This window comes from Xiphophorus hellerii, chromosome 21, assembly GCF_003331165.1.
Source record: "Xiphophorus hellerii strain 12219 chromosome 21, Xiphophorus_hellerii-4.1, whole genome shotgun sequence".
In the NCBI taxonomy this organism is placed as follows: domain Eukaryota; kingdom Metazoa; phylum Chordata; class Actinopteri; order Cyprinodontiformes; family Poeciliidae; genus Xiphophorus; species Xiphophorus hellerii.
Window position 1 is genome coordinate 10,603,432 of NC_045692.1, and position 19,529 is coordinate 10,622,960.

The 19,529-nt window shown below is 36.1% G+C and overlaps 1 protein-coding gene across 3 annotated transcripts in view; it reads right to left on the minus strand.

Moving 5' to 3' along the window:
• The window catches only part of tpk1 (thiamin pyrophosphokinase 1), a 72,231-nt gene that overhangs the window by 28,132 nt on the left and 24,570 nt on the right, over window positions 1-19,529 (minus strand). Inside the window, exons 4-7 of one of the 3 annotated variants that reach the window (XM_032551515.1) lie at window positions 18,067-18,136; window positions 8,134-8,206; window positions 6,075-6,170; window positions 31-177 (exon numbers count right to left, since the gene is read on the minus strand). In XM_032551515.1, coding sequence (XP_032407406.1) covers window positions 31-177; window positions 6,075-6,170; window positions 8,134-8,206; window positions 18,067-18,136 — 386 coding nt within the window. Of the gene's footprint in view, window positions 1-30; window positions 178-6,074; window positions 6,171-8,133; window positions 8,506-18,066; window positions 18,137-19,529 lie in introns of those variants that run through there. The other 2 variants (XM_032551516.1, XM_032551514.1) reach the window with 2 other exon arrangements.

A 19,529-nucleotide genomic window follows, 5' to 3' on the forward strand; every position in this document is an offset into this window, starting at 1 on the left:
AGAAATAACCCAGAAATACAATTTACTTACGGGTCTGAGTAAGCATGCCAAGCTTGTTTCCTGTATGATCAAAACAGGCAGCTGTGTCATGGACTGAGCATGAAAGAGCGTCTCAACCGATGCCATGGTTTGGTCAAATCTCCCTGCTAGCCCACCCAGTGTCACTATGGTGTCCACCTGTGAAGAGAATCGAATACCAGGGAGTGTTTCTGAACTTTTGTCATAATGTACCTGTTCGTCAGAAAGTGAAAGAGCTGGCGACAGGAGGCTTCAAGCCAATTTACTGTCGCTAAATCTTACCACCATGTTCCACCTGTTAAAAAAGCTTTTATATCACATCATTTAACTATATATATATACAGTATATAATATAAATGTAAGTGGCCTTCTTTTGCCAAGTATTACTCGCCAGAGCCATGAAACCACATTTCCTTTAAGTAGAATCTGATCATATAATAGACAATTATGTCAAAACATCCACTCGTATAAATGAGTTCCTCGAGTCAATTTAGGAGATTAATATATTAGGTGCAAATCAATGGAGCTAGATTATATAGCATCTAAATTTTGAGCCACTTGTTCGCTTAACCACCTTATTTACTGTTCTCAGCAATTCTATCTTTATACTCCCCAAGCAGTCTGCGCAAGTGCTGACAGCCCTAAAACCCAACAGAGTATAGAGGGCAAAAGAGCTTTCACAGGCTGATGACTGCCAGTCACACCAGCAACAAAAATGAACCAAGTTCTGTCAATCACACACACATCGATGTTTTTTACTTTTCCATTTTCATTACCTTTTTAAAAGTTCAGCAGCAATGGTTAGCCTGGAGCAAAACAAAATTATATAAGACTTCATGGATAGGAAAATAAATACATCCCACTATTTCAACATTTTATAACAAGAAAGCACTTGGTACTTTTTGTAAAAGTACTACCAAATGAAAATTGTCAATATAAACAATGGCACAAAAACATCATTAACTTTTTATGAGGAAACACCAGCTGAAATATCAGCTAAATTAAATGGATATGTACTTTTATTTCAAATTTTTTATTTTTTTTTCCCAAGTTCTATTTTGTTTTGCTTGTTTGTTTTATTCTAGCACAAGTCTAGTCCAGTTCATCTTTAACTTTAAAGTATTAAGTTTCACTATTATAATTAACACTTGATATACACTTCCTCATAAAAGTTGTCTTCATAAACACCTTTATTTTCCATGGTCAAAAATGTACCCAGTGTAAATGTAACATCTCAACCTATTCATATGTTTTGCTCCAAAATATAAAATACTTCTCACTGGTGTGCCTCTCATTCGGAATAGATTTGTGCATTCTACTCTTAGATATGCGCACCCAGACATGAAAACCTGCAAGCGGTACCGTCAGACCGTGTGATGAAAGTTAAAGGCTCTCAGAGACTTCTTTTTCCAGGAGACTGTCTGCGCTTGATCTTCTTATATCCTTTACCAAACTCCTAGACATCTGCAACCTTTTTTTTCTCAAGGGTTTGGAAAACATGTCAGATCTTCGTATGATGACCTCATCCATTTCAATAGTAAAGAGAATTTGGTATTGAATATGTCAGCGGTTTTAAATAACACTGCTTATAATCACTGGCAACAAACTTTGATATCTTATTTGCTATGAGCTTAAGGACACGGAGAGGTAAAGATTGATTTGGTTCTATTTGCTTGATATGCAGGGGAAACATTTGTAAAAAAAAAAAAAGTTATCAGTTTCCTTGGAACATTTTTTTTTACTACAACTCCTATCAGTAAAATGGCAGTAATTTGTTATAATTGCATATGTTCTGTTTCTTCTCCTTTCAGTGTGCATGTATTAATCTATTTTAAATTATTGCAGAGTGATCTCCAAAATCTCACTTTGTCAATTTGATCATTTCACCTTATTCACCAAGTTTCATCAGTGAAAACAGGGCTAGATCAAACTAAGGGGAAATAAATTATTGGACTAAATGTGTTACAAGTTACATCCTCCCTCGGGAGATGGAGTTAAAACAAAACAGAGTGCTGAGATTGAGGTTATTTCAACATCTGACTGACACCCGCGCATGATGAAACATCGCCTAAGCTGTAAACAACAAGGCTTGATAAACAAACTCCCCTCTGTGAGGGAGACGCACCGACAGAGATGGAAGGGTTAAAAAAATGCTAATCTTGCTGTTAAACCCTTCACTGTGATTTGGTAAAGATTACCAAATCACAGGGCGAACTGTATCAACCCACAGACAGAAATGTATCCAAGTACACAAGACATAATTTCCAAATATTTCAATCTTGAATCATACAATCATGAAGCATCTTATAAACTTAATGCAATCAAACTACCTGAGTAGACTAAAATAGAAACAGTTCAGGTTATATTTTCAGTATGTGATGGACATGTTTTGCACTCTTTGTTATTCTCCAGTGTCCACTTAATGCTGGCAATACACTGACTAGCTGAATGTGGCAAAAACACAACATGCTGAGGACAGTAAATAAATAGCTTGCATAAAGTAGCTCCACTTGATATTATGGAGTGTAGGGGAAAACCAACACTTGTCTTATACATGTGCTCAGGCAGAAGCTGCAGAATTTGTTTTCTTCTGGTCTGCAATTCCAGCTGCATGTTTCCAAGCACATGTGGTCCAAGAATTTCGCCCAATAGACTTATGTAATGTAAATGACAAAACGATCGCTAACCCAAAGCTGGTGGTTGTGTGATTATCTCAAAGTAAGATCAGAAAGTGGTTACTTCCTGAACTTCTAGGAATTTATGATTGGGGTCACAATAATTTTATAATTTGCGATTGTTGTGTTTGGCTTTGGGTCTAATGCAGAATGAACGACAGCTGAGAATAAAACAATATATTTTTGCCTCAGAAAAGCTGAGTTCATTTATCATTTCTTGTGTTGAATAAGAGCTGAATGTTGGTGGGAGGGTTTGAAAAAATAATTTCAATTTCCATTATTTTTAATGGGAAATTAAAATTTTTAAGATACAAGATACTGAATTAAATTTACATTGAGAGTTAGCAACCAACCAGTGTGCATATATTATGGGTACTTTCAGCAGAACAAAATTACAAAGTCACTAATAAAATCTATTGGTTTCTTGAATATATGAAGGAGTTCACTCCAATTGCCTCCATGTTCTCCAAGCTCACAAATCTACAGTAAATGTGTGATGCTATTGTGTCATTATGGACGAAAATCAGTTGAATGTATATTGTCGATGCAATATTTGTGCGTGCAATATTGATATTACAAGACCCTTTGGGATGAAATGCCTACTGTGCTGAAAGAATGACATGTGAGAAAGACATTGGTGAGAAAAAGATGAATTTATCACCACTGTTATCATCATAATTTCCTAATACTGTGCAGTCCTAATTTAGATCCTGCAAAGCTCACAGCAATTTACAAACCCCTAAGCACCAAAACCTTTAGGGGTGTGCCAGTTAAACAGGAGTAAATAGGGTTTACTGTTTAATTTTAGCCTTATTTAAAATAGATGTAAAGTTGCTCAACAAAAATTCACAGCTATGAGAGGAAAGCTAAAAACACAGCTTAGCTCATGCGAGACAGAATGACAATGAAAGGTTACAAGGGAGAAAGACATTGTGCATTGGGCTTCAAGCTTCAACAATTTGCTCAATCTTCACTTTACTTGCATTTTACTGGTGTTTGGAAACAACACGGGGGACAGTGGCTCAGTAGAGTTGTTGTCTTGCAATCTAAAAGCTGTGAGCTCCAATCCAGCTTTTCCCAGTCCTATGTTGATGTGCCCCTGGACAAGGCACTAAACACTAAATTGCGTTCTGATGGGGGTATAAGAATAGATGCACATTAGTGAGTGCAACTGGGTGGCCCTAATGTAAGGTGCTTTGAGTGAAGAGAAAAGCACAAAATAAATTTTCCTTTCTTATCATTTATAATGGGCATTATTTAAAAATATGAGCTTTATTTTTTGTTTATTTCTTCTTTGTATTTGTTCACTAAATCAACCACAAACCAGGGCAAGAAAGGCATTTATGAGAGAACAAAGAACACTTCAACAGGCAGGGTGTACAGAATCAGCTTTTCTCCATTTTGCTTGGCTGAAGGAGTCGGATCAAGCAGAAAGAGGCCTGTGAGATCGACGGAGAGAATCGTTGGAAAATGATGAACAGATCATAGCAGAGCAGAAAATTAAAACACAGGGTGCTGCCTCACTGTAAGCATAGACACAAAAAAACAGCCATTTCCAAAGCACATGCACGGTATTAAGGAGATAAGTACCTGCAGCCAGGGTACACACATTCCAAAGAAAAAGCACCTAAATCCACTATAATCCTCTGACACGATTCCCGGGGATTTTAAAATCCTATTATTTCACTGAAATATTTCATTCTCTTAAAAGGGCTAAGTGGATTGAAATTCGCAAAGGTGAACAGAAAGGGAATATGACAATGCATTCTCTTAAATTCTTAGAGAAGTTTAGCTGTTCTAGTCCTATTTTGGGTACTAAAGAGAGCCAGAGTTCAAGTATGAGTAATAAAGGGTAAGAAGGAAAAATATTTCTGACAAAAACAGAACTCTCAGCAGCAAATGATAACAAAGAAAGCATTTGGCCAGGTTCCTATCTTTTGCAAACAGTTAGACTAAAAAAACACCCAGCAACAGGAAAAATAAAATATTAGTCAAACTAAGAAAAAACCCTAAAAAAAACCACACACACAGGGGAAGGACAAATCTAGCAGAAACAATGTAAAAGCACACAGCGTGATATGTTTGCGTGCATCAAAGTGTCTTTCCCTTTGTCTTTCATTAGCTTAGAAATGTGAAGTGATTGGGACACTCTGCAGTGATTGAGGCAACACTCAACATGGTGCTTATTGTGATAAGGGAGAAAATTAAAAGAGGACATATAATAAAAGACAGGAGAAAAAAGTGGGGGACATAAGACAACAAGACATAAGACATCTTATGCCTGATCACTGTGTGAATATACATCCGACTGGACACAAGACTCTGTTGTCTTGCAGCTTACGGCAGTGTTGCACATATCAGGCAGGAAAGAAAAACAACAGAATATGTCAAATATTGTATTTTAGAAGAGTCAAAAGCCCCATTGGATTTTATATGTAAGTGTAAGTGTACCTAATGTTGTTTTAATGATATTTCTCAAACCGTATTTCTCCAGGAAATGTTGAGCGACCTCTGGTATTTTTTTTTCTTCCAAAAGAGACAAGTTTTTTTTTTATTACCCATACACCCACATATCCCAGCAGGAATTTGCCATTGGTAAAACACAGTCCAGCGCTACTGACCTCTGAACATCTTTTCTTTAGCACAAGATGACTGAAAGCGTTACTTCAGGGCACTAAATATTCAGACAGAAAGAAGGACAGCATAGCCTACTTGTTTTAACCAAGGACTCATGGTATTGGATCAATAACTACATCGATGTAACATAGGAACATTTTTGATATATTAAGCAGTAAATATTCAACTTCCCCGCTAAACTGAAAGAGCCCTGATTATGGTCAAGAAATCAACGACCATTAAATGTCCATACAATTTAAATTTGATGTTTTAGCAATTAATCTTTGTAAGACTTAAAACTATAAATTAATGATCTAAGAAGAGTATATAGAGCTATGCTATTCTAAAATAAACATACTGGTTTTGACATTGAGAGCGCATGACGGGCAGAGCAGAACCCACTCATGGTCCCTCGTACTTGTTTTAGGAACACAGAAAACAGATCTTTTCAAGCTGTTGGATCAAGATTGTGGAATAAACTCCCACACCACTTGTGATTGTTGGACTCTACTGATGCTTTTAAAAAACAACTTAAGACATTCTAAAAAAAAATAAAAACATATTTTAGTTTCACAGCCTCCTGAGCTGCTATTTATTATTATTATTTTCTATAACTAAGTAATGGGAATCCTCCCATCAAGGTATCCAGTCAAATAAAGTGTAAATAAGACAAATTGGAGAAATTTCTTTAAAAAAAAACTGTTGTCATTTAGTAGCTGAAGCATGATGAAAAGCATGCCTGAAATTGAGCAGAGTGTAGTTTACCTGCAGCTTTCGTGTCTGTATCTCTTCCAGCATTTTTACAAGACATTTGGTGTAGTCAGTTAGATCTTGGTCAGCTGTTTCTATGAGCTTGCACCCCTATAGACACAATGACAAATTAAAACACACACACAAGAGCAACAAAACATGATTCAATATTTGTACTACAACACAGATAGTAAAGGGAAAACCAAGGGAGAGATAAGGAAAAGCAGAACAAAGGAAAGAAAACAGAAAGGGAAAAAGACATGGAGAGAGGTATAAATCAGTGTTTTAGTGCTGTCTAGCTTCCCGCGGGTTGTGTTGTTGAATAATGTAGAGGTTCCAGTCAGTGGCCTTAAACTACAACATCTAGGTAAACAACCAGGCTCTGGCTTTTTCCCATTCCATCTCTTCTTCTCTCCACAGAGTCACTTTGCTTCCAAAATGCAACGTCTTCCTCATATCACTGGTACACACATACAACATAGAGTTCACACAAAACTTGCTCGCCGCACTCCGTTTGATCACATCCATCCAACCTTCACACCCCTCCTCCTTCCATCACTTTTCCATCCCTGCTTTCTTATTGTCTCCCCCTCCCTAGTGGCTGCCTTTCTGTTCTCTCTCTTTTCCATTTATGCAGAATTATTCACCGTTTGCAGCAAATCTCTGAAGGAATGCCTCAAACTTTTCAATTGTTCTGCTTCAAAAGCATTACCATAACAGTCTGTTCTCTCTCTCAAAAAAAGGCATTGCTCTTTTTTTTTTTTTTTACACAACCTGTGTGATATTTCTGAAAACAGTCTACTACTAGTGATTGAGGCAGAGGAGGAGAAAAAGAGTGACAAAGCTGAAGAAATCCCAAAGTCTGTCATCTGGGGGTGTGTGTGCAAGTTGTGAGCATGTGTAAGCGGGTGTGTGCATGCATATTTAAGTTTTAGATCTGCACCAGTAATGCATAGAGTGACACAGCACAAAGACCACACAGGCTTTGTATTTCTTTTTCTCGGAGGCAAGCGTATATGCTTGACTGATTTCCCCTGTATTAATAATTTATTGAATCGAGCCTGTAGTTTGACATTCCACTGACTAAAAACAATGGGAAGACCACCTCAAAGATTAATTTGCATTTTCTTTTTTAACCTTGGATACTTTTTGTCTGCACAATATAGGAAAGAAGGCAGTGAAGACTAAGATGTAGAAACTAACTAGTGGATCCCTCTGAAAATCTTTTGTTCCTGTTATGTTTAATTCATAATAAAAAAAATTTAAAAAACTGACCACAAAAGATGAAGATGGCTGCTGTAGGTATTTTCAGACTAATTAAAATGACCTTACAAGTCAAGTATCTGCACAGTAAATTTACACTGCTACATTGTCGTAATTGTATTATTACAATGTAAGTTATTTAATACTTTTACATTAGCTCACAAAAAAGTGAGCTAAAATTCTAGGTTAGTGGTCTTAAATTAAAAATGAAGGTTACAGTAAATTCTCTCCAAAATATTAGTATTTTTTTCTCTCTTTTTGTTTGATTTAGGACAAGAAAGAAATTTTGCTAAATTATAACAGATGCTAACCACACCCCAACACACTTAGTGTAAGTAGCTAAAAGGACAGATTGCTGAGTCAGTAATGAAATGTAAAAGCTCTTGTCTGTGCAAATCTTCAGTTAGAATCTGTACGTTTGAATCAGCTACTTAAACTTATATGGACAAAGATAAATTTGGTGGCACAATTGGTAAGATTGGTAAAACGTTAATAAAAAAATAAAAAATGGTGCTCAAATTAAAAGTTAATTTTTTTTCAAAAGATTTCAGACAATATAAGAATATGCTATTGCAATGAAATATACATTTATTTTAAAGTACATTTTTACCATGTGTGCCAAAATATGTGGCCAGCATTGTGTTTGGAGTTAATAAAAAGTAGCAATGTGAATGTTTTTCAGACCTCAGAAACTATATTTAAAAGGAAACAGCATATTGGGGATCTTTTATCCTCAGTCTGGCTGTATGACTGCTTAAAGTTACATTGCTTCTGCGTGTACAACTGTGTGCGGAAGTTTTGATCCACTCACCTTGTCTGCATAGAAAGCTTTAACCTCTGGTGTAATGGAATCAAAATCCCCACTGATGTAGTCAGGAAGAAAGCTGGACGCAAGGACAGAAAGAGATGGTGAGTGACAGAGGTAGAGGGTTAAGATTGAGAAAGAGTGCAAGTCAGAGATATAAGGGAGAAGGGGAGAGACAACATTGGGGCATGTGTCAGTTCTTTGATCTGTGCAGCGAGGGAGAAGAGTGACGCCGCCGGGGGAAGACGCTGAGACATGGAAACTGACAGGGTGATTCTCTGTGGCGCTGAGCCTGGCCCTGTCAAGCTCACAGGGCTTGCGGCAGATGTAAAGATTGATGGAAAAGCACACCAAAGCAAACATGGCAGCTTCCAGAAGCAAAAGTTTATGTTTATGCTCCTATAATTAGGTACATAGGGCCTGAAAACCTCAAACAGATCAACACTGCAGAGTAATTACAGGCTTGGGGGTAAATTTGCTCATTAGTCACAAACACTGTAATAAATAGACATGTCTATTGCGGTCTGTCTCTCACACATAGAAGCATAGCATGGCATACCTGGGGTAAACAAGGTTAAACGAGTTTCATTAGAATTTTTCTTTTCCATTCATACAAGTATTCTTAAGTATTGTTTTGACAATGATAGGTGATACTGTTGGAGTTTTTAGTTTATAAATACTTCAGTGAACAAATGAATGATAGGAAGCAATGCAAAATGTTTACTGTATGTTTTTCAAAGCTACATATGTGGACTAATGATTGGGTTTGTCACTTCTTATGAGTTTTGACAAAACATGGGAAAAAAGAGAACTTCTCTGGACAGGTTTTTAAAAAAATAATAATTTCTGGGCATTTAATTTCTCATTCACATAAATTTAAATTCCAACCATATTATTGAAATGTGTCCACAATTAAAGCAAAAATAACTGCAATATGTTTGTTAAACCTTGATGAAACTTCCATTTCTCCTCTGTGTAAATCTTAGTATTTCAGTAATTAAGCTCAAAATGAAGATACAGCAAGCATCACAGATAGGAAAACCTGTACCGAAAATTCATCATTTTGACTTACAAAGATTTGTTTTCACAAGGCAGGCTCATCAGTCACACATTCACATATTTACGTCTAACAAAAGCCATCTTTATTTATGAAGTTAAAATAGAGAACTGAGAGACTGGACAGAACAATAAATAATAGGGCAAGAAAATCAACCCAGTCACAATGTATTAAGTAATTAATGAATAAAAGTCTGACAAACACAACCAAAAAGTTAAAAGTTATTCAAAATAAAGTAAAATTACTCATAGCCAGAGATGAGTTGTTGATATTTTTAGATCCAACAATAAAATTTGTAGATTGCTTAAGGTGGTTAAAAACAAACATCAACAAATTAAATATATATATTTCCTATAGAATAGGAAACTTCCAGAACAACAAATAAGCTTGCAGTCTGGTCACAAAGATTTGCAGTGGACAAACACAAAAAAATAAGGAAAAGTAGTTGAATTATTGTAATAAAAACAATTTATAAAGTTCTTTTAAAATACCAAACCATTTCAAATTCTGCAATTTATTGCTTTGACTTCGAATATTGATTTCAAAAACTTCCATGAAAAAAGATGGCATGGAAGGTAGTAAAATCAGCACAAAGATAAAACTTAAAGCATCACAGTGAGAGATACAATAAGTTCAATTCAGAATGAGAAATTGGATGATGCATCACTGATGAGGCAATCAGTGATGTTTGTATAAAAGTTATTGCAGTAATAGGTATATAGGGCCTGTACCTATTACTGCTAGCTCTATATTAAAGTAGAGCTAGCAACTTTCATGTAGCAACTACAATTTTACAACTGTAATTGTAAAGTTGGATAAGATAGTCGTTAAAATGATCTGTTTCCTAAGTTTGTGTGTTCAAATAGTAAATAATGCTTAGAGTGGACAATAAATATCAAAGCTTTTCAGGACCGGCAATTAACTGCAATGAAAACTGTCCTAAAGATTTTCAGGCAGTTTTATAATTTACATATATGTAGAAAGCAATCAACCTACCTGTAACTCTTTAAGAGTTATTGCTCGTTCTAAAATTGAGAAAGAAGGAAAAACCAAAGTGATCTTTGCTTTGAGATTTCCAGGATAAAGGAATTCATATTTTCAGTCAATTCTATTAGTAAGAAGAAGCAAAATTGGAGGATACTCCTCGCAGCAGAATATTATGTCAAAAAAGAGAGATAGGCCTCTGTTTATTACATTTATGTTTGTGCATTTATGGTTATGGGGTAAGAGCATGCAGGGCTACAGTTGCTGCTATCTGAAGGCATTAACAGGTCTGACATTATGATTTTACGGTTGGCTGGGTATTCTGTTTGTGTGCGTTTGTTTGTGAGTGCTTCACAGCAAGCCGCGAAAGCTATGTTCCGCTCGGTTGAAGAAAGAGATACATGAGGATTATTCTCTACCTCCCTTATTCTGCATTCCCATTTGCTCCAACAAGATACACCAAGACAAACACAACCAGAACTGCATGTAATCAGCTGCCACACATGTGCACAAAATAAACCCACTCAAAAAAAAATCATGCTTAAAGATACAACTCCACCAAAATTGAAGCAACGCATGATGCAGCTGCAAATCTCTCTCACACATTGGCTCATTTAAAGAGAATGCGATCACACACACTTATATAATATGCACAAATAGCAGCAAATATGTAGATACGCACACGGGCAGTTTTTCTGACTTGTTTTATTAAATAGAGTGCCACAACTGCATCTTCATTCAGAAATAACCTTCATGTGACTGATGGGAAGAGATGTGTCACTGGGTTTGATCAAAGCTATGCACAAGCACACAGACACGAAACACAACACACACTCATATCGCACAGACCTCTTTGTGACCTGCGTGCATGCCACATTCGGCTGCCAGTAATTGACCAGGCGAGATTCGAAATTCTGCATTTGTGTCAGTGTGTTTGGGCGTAAAAGCTGTTTGCGTATGTGTTTGTGTGTATGCATCTTGTGTGGCTGACAGTCTTCACTTTCACATTAATATTAACTGACAGTTTAATTTGGATGGGAAATAGAGCATTTTACTAGCAGTTTGTCTGAGCACCGGTGGCGGGGATGGCAGTGTGACCTTTGTCTGTCTTTGCCTGTGTATGTACGCGAGTGTGTGTCTATTTGTCTATCAGTCTGCATTTGTCCATTTCTTCCCCTGCGTCTTCCTTGTTAACTTTTTCCCTCATTTTCCCTAAAACAAAACTTCTTCATCTTTCAAAGTTTTCTTTCATTCCATCCTCCACTCTCTCCCAATGATTGAACTATTTTTTGTCTAATAACTAATTTTCTCATATCTCCGAACATCAGTGAAACTGCAAAAACAGGGTATCTTAACAAGACACGACTTAAGAGGCTTTTAACCAAACATTAATGGGGATGTTTGAACTTGTCTGTACATGTCTTTGACCCTGCATGGATTACCAAAAATCCATAATAAATTTAAAGTTGCACACCATGCTTTTGTATTTGCTAAATCAATAAAGTGGTACTTTGTAAAATCAGACCACCAAAATCCAAATTCACTGTTAAAAGCCCCAAAATATTAAAGGTATTTATCCCAATGAAAAGTATATGCAATCCTCTGGTTCAAACTGTATGTCCACATAATTTAAATATAGTCTGTCATTTTTTTCAAGTATTATGTGAAAAACACTTCATTCGTAATGTCCTTTCCAATAATGGAAAACATATGCCTGATTGCATCTCTCCTATCACTCCATTTTCACCAATCAAAAGAGAAAAGACAATGAAGTGGTAGATGAAGCACTTTGAAAACCATAATTACAGCTCATACACAAAACAATCCTAAACCAAAGCAGTTGGACAAATTTAGCTCTCTGGCTCAGATGAATTGCTGTGAATTACAGGCATGAAGGCAAATTAGAAATAATAATGTACTTTCCCTACTATTGCACAACATTTTTAGTCTTGCAAGTAATGTTTTTTTAATATGGTAGCATATCGCATTGCTTTTCCAAATACCTGCCTGTTCCTAACATCTTAGTCAGGCAGTGAGAGTTGAGGCATAAATGGAAGAATGGAAACAGCTATCTTTCGGTTCCTCCAGAGGAATGCCCTATTCTTGTCTCTCAGAGGTGATATAAATGGATGGAAATATACTCCACAATGACGGAAAAATTTTAAGGTTTTGAGAGCAAAGAGGAAGTAGGAAGCAGAAGTTTCCCTAATGAACAGCATCAGTGGGTAAAAAAGAACCTCCAAATGGTCACTCAATTCTGATTGAAAGGATTGTATGCCAGTGAAAAAAAGTATCTTATTTTTAAGCTTTCTTCAAACATCAGTTAAACAGAGAGATTCAAACAGAGCTGTACCCAGTAATCAACCTGGGAATCTGATCCCTCAAAATTAACACATAAATGCCATTTCACTTCTTTTGGTGTATAGATGAACTGTCCTGTTCTGGCTCTGTACATGATAGTGATGGTCAACAAAGCTGCTAAATTCCAACCTCACATTATACTTATAAGCTTTATATGCTTATTGAAGCTTCTGAACAGATATTAAAGGTACATAACTCAGTTTTTGTTTGACTATAATGTAAATTGTTTACAAGTAAAAAGTAGACAGAGTGCTTTCTGTTACATCATCAAGTCCATTTATAATTTTTGGAGCTTTCCTATGTATTTTCCTCTGTACAACATACTCTTCCAATAAAGATGTTGTGTCTTTTTGATAGTCATCCAATCCTACAGTCTTACAGTTGTTATTTTGGGATTCAAAAACATAATCTGAAACTGAAAGAAGTTGAATCATGAAATTTTCATCTTTCGTTTGTCCCTGTGCTGAGAAGCTTTTAACTTACCTCCCTCAGGAGAGTTATTCACTTATTTTCAAAACTAGGATTACTTTAACTGCTGAGCTACTGACCACTCAAGTACCCCACACAACTCCACTTTAAAAAACAACAACAAACAGAACTCTTTCTGATGCCCGCCTTCAGGACTCATTGTTCTTATGTTTGTTTTTAGTCCAAGAATAAATAATTTAACATTCACATAGATGCTAGTATTCATGTGTGTTCATGGTACATTATTAGATTGGACTTTGGCAGAGACGATTCATTTGGCAGAACTCATAATTTGTTAGATATTTCTTCTAATTAGCCCCAGCAGTGTTTCATCATAAGGCTTTCCCTCCAACACCGCCTTGGTAATCAAATAGATAAGAGGAGGTGTGGCGTCACTCTTTGTTTTGCTTGCTTTATGGAATCTAATAACCACACACAGTCAATATATTCCCCTCTTACAGTTGCATCTCATATATCATGTTCTTTAGGTGCATCTGTTAGTCATAATTTGGAAAAGAAGAGTTATAATTGTGTTTTAGATTTTGTACACTAGTAATTTTAACACAGAAAATGAAACAAAAGGATAGCACAACACATGATGTTAAAATGTAAGTACAAACACTCACTGTAAATAGGAACCCTAGATCGCAATCCTCTTTAAACAAGACAAAAATACATTGATATAGAGTAAATGTTCAAGAGACTAATACTACTTTGACACAACAAGGTACAGTATTTTACTTGAGTTTTCAGTAGGAAGCAAAATGTCACACTAATATTATTTTTAGATAATACCTCATCTAAGGGACCAACTGAACCAATAAGGTAGAACGTACAATGATGAATGTGAAAAATTGCAGCCAGTTGATGGATCAGTGAGAAGCATCAACTACAGTTGTACAACACTTTCTATGAAGCAGAACACATGCTGACAAACTTAGTTTTTATTAAGTCATTTCTAATAGTCGGGAGACATTTTACCACATAAATCCTATATCTAATTTGTGCAGACGGATCAAATGTTGCGAGTTTGAACAATGCACAAGGGAGTTTAACTATGAGTGTAGAATTAGAGATTGATTTTTCTTACTGTTGGTAATTATAATTGACGTTTGTGGCGCTTAATGGGTATGATCGCTCTAGAAAGGTACTTACTAAGCCCTTTCGTAAATGTATGCAGTTCAAAAACATGTTATTCTTGGAACTTGTAAGTTACTACGCATTAGTATGTGCATCGAATAGTTTTTACCTCAATTCTGGTGAAAAATGTGTATCTTATTTCACTGCAGCCTTATCCAAGGTGCACAGACAGAAACCTGATCTTGCCTATTTCAAAGGGTTACTGTCTTGAAGGAGGATGACCTTGTATAATTATTCCAATACAATTTCATAATTCTTATGCCCATCTAAAACAACAGTTTACAACCCAGCAAGCAGGGTTCTTTCAAAACTTCAGTCATCACCACACAATGTTTACAGGTCCCTGCGTAATAGGTAAACAAAGAAAGTATATTTGTCATTCAACACATGTATGGCAAATGCCGTGCAAAGACAAACCAAAAGCAAGTCAGTCTGAGATTTTTCTTCAGCTCTAACTCTCATGAAATAAGAAGCCTTGGGCTTGACAACTTCATTTGCTAAGGCTGACAGCATTATCTGCTCCAAGCCCCGATACATACACAATAATATGCTGACACAACTGTGCTCAGAAAGCCTCTTCCTCTCATACTCGCGCTTAGTCAAATACTGACACAATCATATTCGCTTATGTTTGCAACTCCGTCAAACTGCACACACACGCCCACAGCTGGAAATGCTATAGACTCTGCCCGCATACAATTACCTCCTCTGACATCCAGGAAAGATCTCCTCCATGCTCATCCATCTTTTGACTTATATCCTCCGAAGATTAGATAAAATGCACAAATTAGGCAAAATACTATTTTCATTTGAAGCTCGGATAATACTCAGTGACATTTACAAGAGTGCTTGGGGATGCAGCTCTAATGAAAAAGTTATGAGCTTCAATAAAAGCAAATTTAGCTCAGGTTCGGTACATGCAGTTAGCTTTACATTTCTGTCACACAGTCATTTTGCTAAAAAAGTGAAAATAATTGAAGAGGTTTCTATTTTTAAAAAAAGTGCATGGCATAGATTGCTGTTATTTTCAATTTTGTCAACGCATACCAATTCATAAAGTTACAATTATATTCCCATTTTAAAAGGTGGATCCGTTTCCAATACTAGATTAGAGTGCTGAAAATTTTTCCAGTTTGCTTTCATAAGAGAAAATCACATACTCCAATACTTTGAGGGAACTCACAACTTGAAGAAATAAGTTATTTAGAAAAGAAGCACATCTTTAAGTAGACATGAAAAAAAATAAAAATGAAAAACATCTTGGCTGAGTAAATACTCAAGAACAGAATTGTGCAGCACCTAAACAACGTTAAAAACAGCAACAACTTGAGAAGAAGGCAAAAGTGTCAACAGGAAAACCACTAATCCATAATCTCAATCGCATAGTATGAGTATGTTTTATCCTTTATATATACACTGAGCCAGACTTCTTAAATAATAAGTGGGGTGCAGTCTTTATCTGGTTCAAAAATATGCCATATTTTTTTTAACACCACCGCAATGTGAAGTGGAATCATTGTCACTTGACTCATCGTGAAAGCAGAAAGCCTTAGCCTACAGCACACCCTCCACTCTACATCCCTAATGTCTACCATTAATGTTGTTTTGACAGAACATTACGCGGCACCTTTCTTTTAACAGCGGGATGCCGTCCACCCACTCTGTTCTGGTGACAGCAGAAGACTCTGTGGAGACTGAGCAAGAATTTTTATTATCCTCATTGTTTTTGTTCCAACTTGAATATCCACAAACAGACAACCATGGGGTCAAATACGCACCTATCCACACTTCACTAATAAAGTCCATTACTATTTTCCCCATAAGGTTTTCCATCATTTGCTTCTTTTAAAGGAAGGTTAAAAAGTATGTAATGCAGTAAATTTGTATTTGGTTGTAAAAAAAACAAAACTACTCCTATTTTCTCCTCATATGGAAATAACTTACAGCACACAGACTTCTTTATAAAGTTGGGACTTATAGAGAGGTAAAACTGATGTGAAAAGCTCTGCAGCTATATTTCTACAAATACCTAATATATGTAGGTAAAAATGTTGAAGACGCAATCTCTAAATGCTGTGACCCTTTTTGTTTAGCATACCTAAAGTACATACAGATATATACCGACTTAAATTATGCATCAAAACAGTCATTTCATAGTAAAATACCCAGAAATATATTACAATGGTCTTTCAGGTAATTAAAGTGGACCTCTCTTTAAGATTAGCACAAGGCACAAAGTGATTTCTGACCAGTAACTTCACATAATTGCACCTCTAATGATCTTAAATTGGGCCTCTTGATTGAGAGGTAAAAAGTGCACACTACTGTGGTGATTTCCACTATCGCTTCACAGCATCAAAAATTCCGGTTCAAATCTCAGCTGAAGCCTTTTTTCCAGTGTTTTGAGTGGATGTTGTCAGTCCTCCCCAAGCAAGTCCCGATCTTCTCTAGGAAACATGGCTTTTTTGTACAATCCCTAAATACAAGACCCTAAATATTAAATGTATTGGTGATTTTATTTCTAAGAATACAGTTGGGAGTTTGTTTCAAATTTAAAGGCAAATTTTCATCACCAGAAATCCTGTTTTTTCACCGCAGGCATTCACAATATCCAGGGTATGCATTCTAATTGTCAGGATCCTGAATCACAATGGCATTGTCTATTTGACAGGGATCTATACAGTGATTGGATTATCAAAAATAAAAATACTTTGAAATAAAAACATATTAATTGCTATTCACATAAACCACAATCCCCAAATCTGGTTGCTGACTAAAAATGAAAATGAAAAGATTGAAAAATGTTGGTTAAGCTTTGGCTGATAACTAATAATAAAGCAGTTGCTATCATCTTAACAAGAGTCATTTTCTACCTCAAACTGCTCAAATATAATTGTCATTCAAAACAATTGGCCGTAATCCCCAGCTGAAAAAGCCTTTTCTCAGTTTTATAATACGCAATTATACTTTCCGTGGTTAGAACACAATTATTATAGAAAGCAATTGTCTGATGGCACTCTGTGTCAAATTGCTGAAGAAAAATTGTGATTTCAAATAAAGTTCCAATAACTATATTTCTCCATTTATCATGTTAAACTTTTAGCCTTCAACATTTCTTGTTAAAATCCTTAAGTACTGACTACATGGTTAACTTGTATACTTTTGTAATTTTAACTACTTATATATCGGTGAACATACTATAAAAAATGTGTAGAAGGCTGATAATTATTTTAGTATATGCCTACACATATTCAGATTTTACAATATTCTATCAAGAACATTTCAGAGCTTTAAATTTCCGCTGCAGATTCAATGATTACATAAATTTGTTTAATAAAGAAAAGGACATAATTGTACTAAATAATGACACTTGGCAAACATGTCCTTACCTCCAAAGTCAACAGCTTCAAGTGGTTGTTACAGCTGTAGAATTGCAAGGACATGTACACAGTGAGACAAACACAGACACATCTAACAACATCCCATTCGCACCCTGATGAAAAGCACACACACTCCATGCTCACACTCTGGGTGTTAATGTGAAAGTCTCGACACTTCAGGGACCCAGTGATCCCCAGATCCATCTCTGTCCTGACAGCAGCCCTCCATTAGCCATAAAAAAAAAATGCTGCTGCAAATTGCCAACCTGTGCTACTTTATCAGAAACACACCCTGCACTCACGCACAAACAGGGCACATGTATTCACCTGCAGCACAGAAATCCATTAAACAATCATAGACATGCAGCCAGATAACAGTTTTAGATGCACAATGTGGTTTGTGAGCTGCTGCTGTTCAGGTTTTCATGTTGAGAGAAAAGCATCTCTGTCTCCTGGCAGTTTTCCAAAACACACTATTATGCACAAAGTTAGGCATGCAAGTCAAAACACTAATTAACTTATTCAAATGTGAAACTAAGGCTAACTCACTTGTCACGATCTCCAGCGGTGATGTTATAAAGTTGATTGGCACCTCCATCAGCACATGCCCTCAAGAGAGCTAAAGAAAAAAAGACAAACAACCATACAGCCTGTCAACTTGTGTGACTCAATGAGAAACTGCTGTAAACCTCAGTGTAATTATTGTTAAAATACAAAACGCCTCTCATTTTTAGTCATTTCAAAGCTAACAGTGGTATTCTTTGTCTTTTAAATTGGTTTTAACCTCAGGTGGCCTTTGAGTGATTGTGTCCTCAAGATATGTGGTTTCTTGAGACAATGCACATGTAGTTAAAAAGTGCAGTGACTGCATTGAATTTTTAAAAATAATTAATTATCATATTTTACCTTTTTTTGTTGGCCAGAGCCTAGCCAAACATTCTCTAAGGAGAGGCTGGGTACAACACAAACTTGTCGCCAGTGTGTCATAGGGTGAGCCATGAACACATACACTCACTCCCACTTGTTAATTTAACATGCTTGATCTGGACTGTGCCAGGATGCCAGAGTAACTGGAGAAAATCCATGCATGATTTTGGAGAAAACACTGAGCACACAAAGTTCTTCTTCCTAAAAGCCAACCATGCGAAGCCCCCATCCCTTTGATGATCAATAACCTTTGAACCTCAACAGAAGCCTCACTTGAAAGGAAAAAGTAGGGTTGCATAAAATGAAGAAAATTTTATTTATACACACCATTAAGTACTGTGAGATAAAATATTGGCATCATCCCAACCCTAAAAATCCAGACAGAATACAATTACAAAAGCTGAAAGGAGAAAAGAATGTATGATTAAATATTTGCATTAGCATGAACTATAATTAAAAAGACAAAAACAGCAGCTAGATATTGCATGTTAACAAATTAGCCAGCTGCTGTTATTCAAATGTACTCGATTAACAGATTACCATTGGGGGTTGCCACGCCTATTTGAAGAAAAAAACTTCTAACAGATTTCTGGTGTAGCAGACAGTAGAGAGGACATCAGCATTCATCTCAAAAGAAGCAATTTATGTTGCCTGTTAAACTGAGAAGGGTCACAAGGATCTTCCCACATTTTAGAGTCCATAATTCCACACCAAGGAAGATTGAAAGAGGGGGAAAAAAAGAAGACTGTGTGCCATTTTCCCTGGACTGAAACTACAAGAAAGTTCATCCTGCGGTCAAACTGTGCAATGCTCAGACAAATTCCAAAAGAACAACAAAAATAAAGTGAGTCAGATTCCACAGCATTAGATGGCATATTAAATGTTAAAAATTATATAATAAAAAAACAAGCTTCAAAAACTACATAAACAATTGATTGGACAGTGTTGAAAAGATACAGCTATTGTGAAAAAAAACAAAACAAACAAAAAAACAGCAACATATGCAATGCAGGTTTGATTTAAACAGCTGCATCAGTGTTAACTGCTGTCTTTGCATCAACCTTAAAAGGAAATAACTATGTATA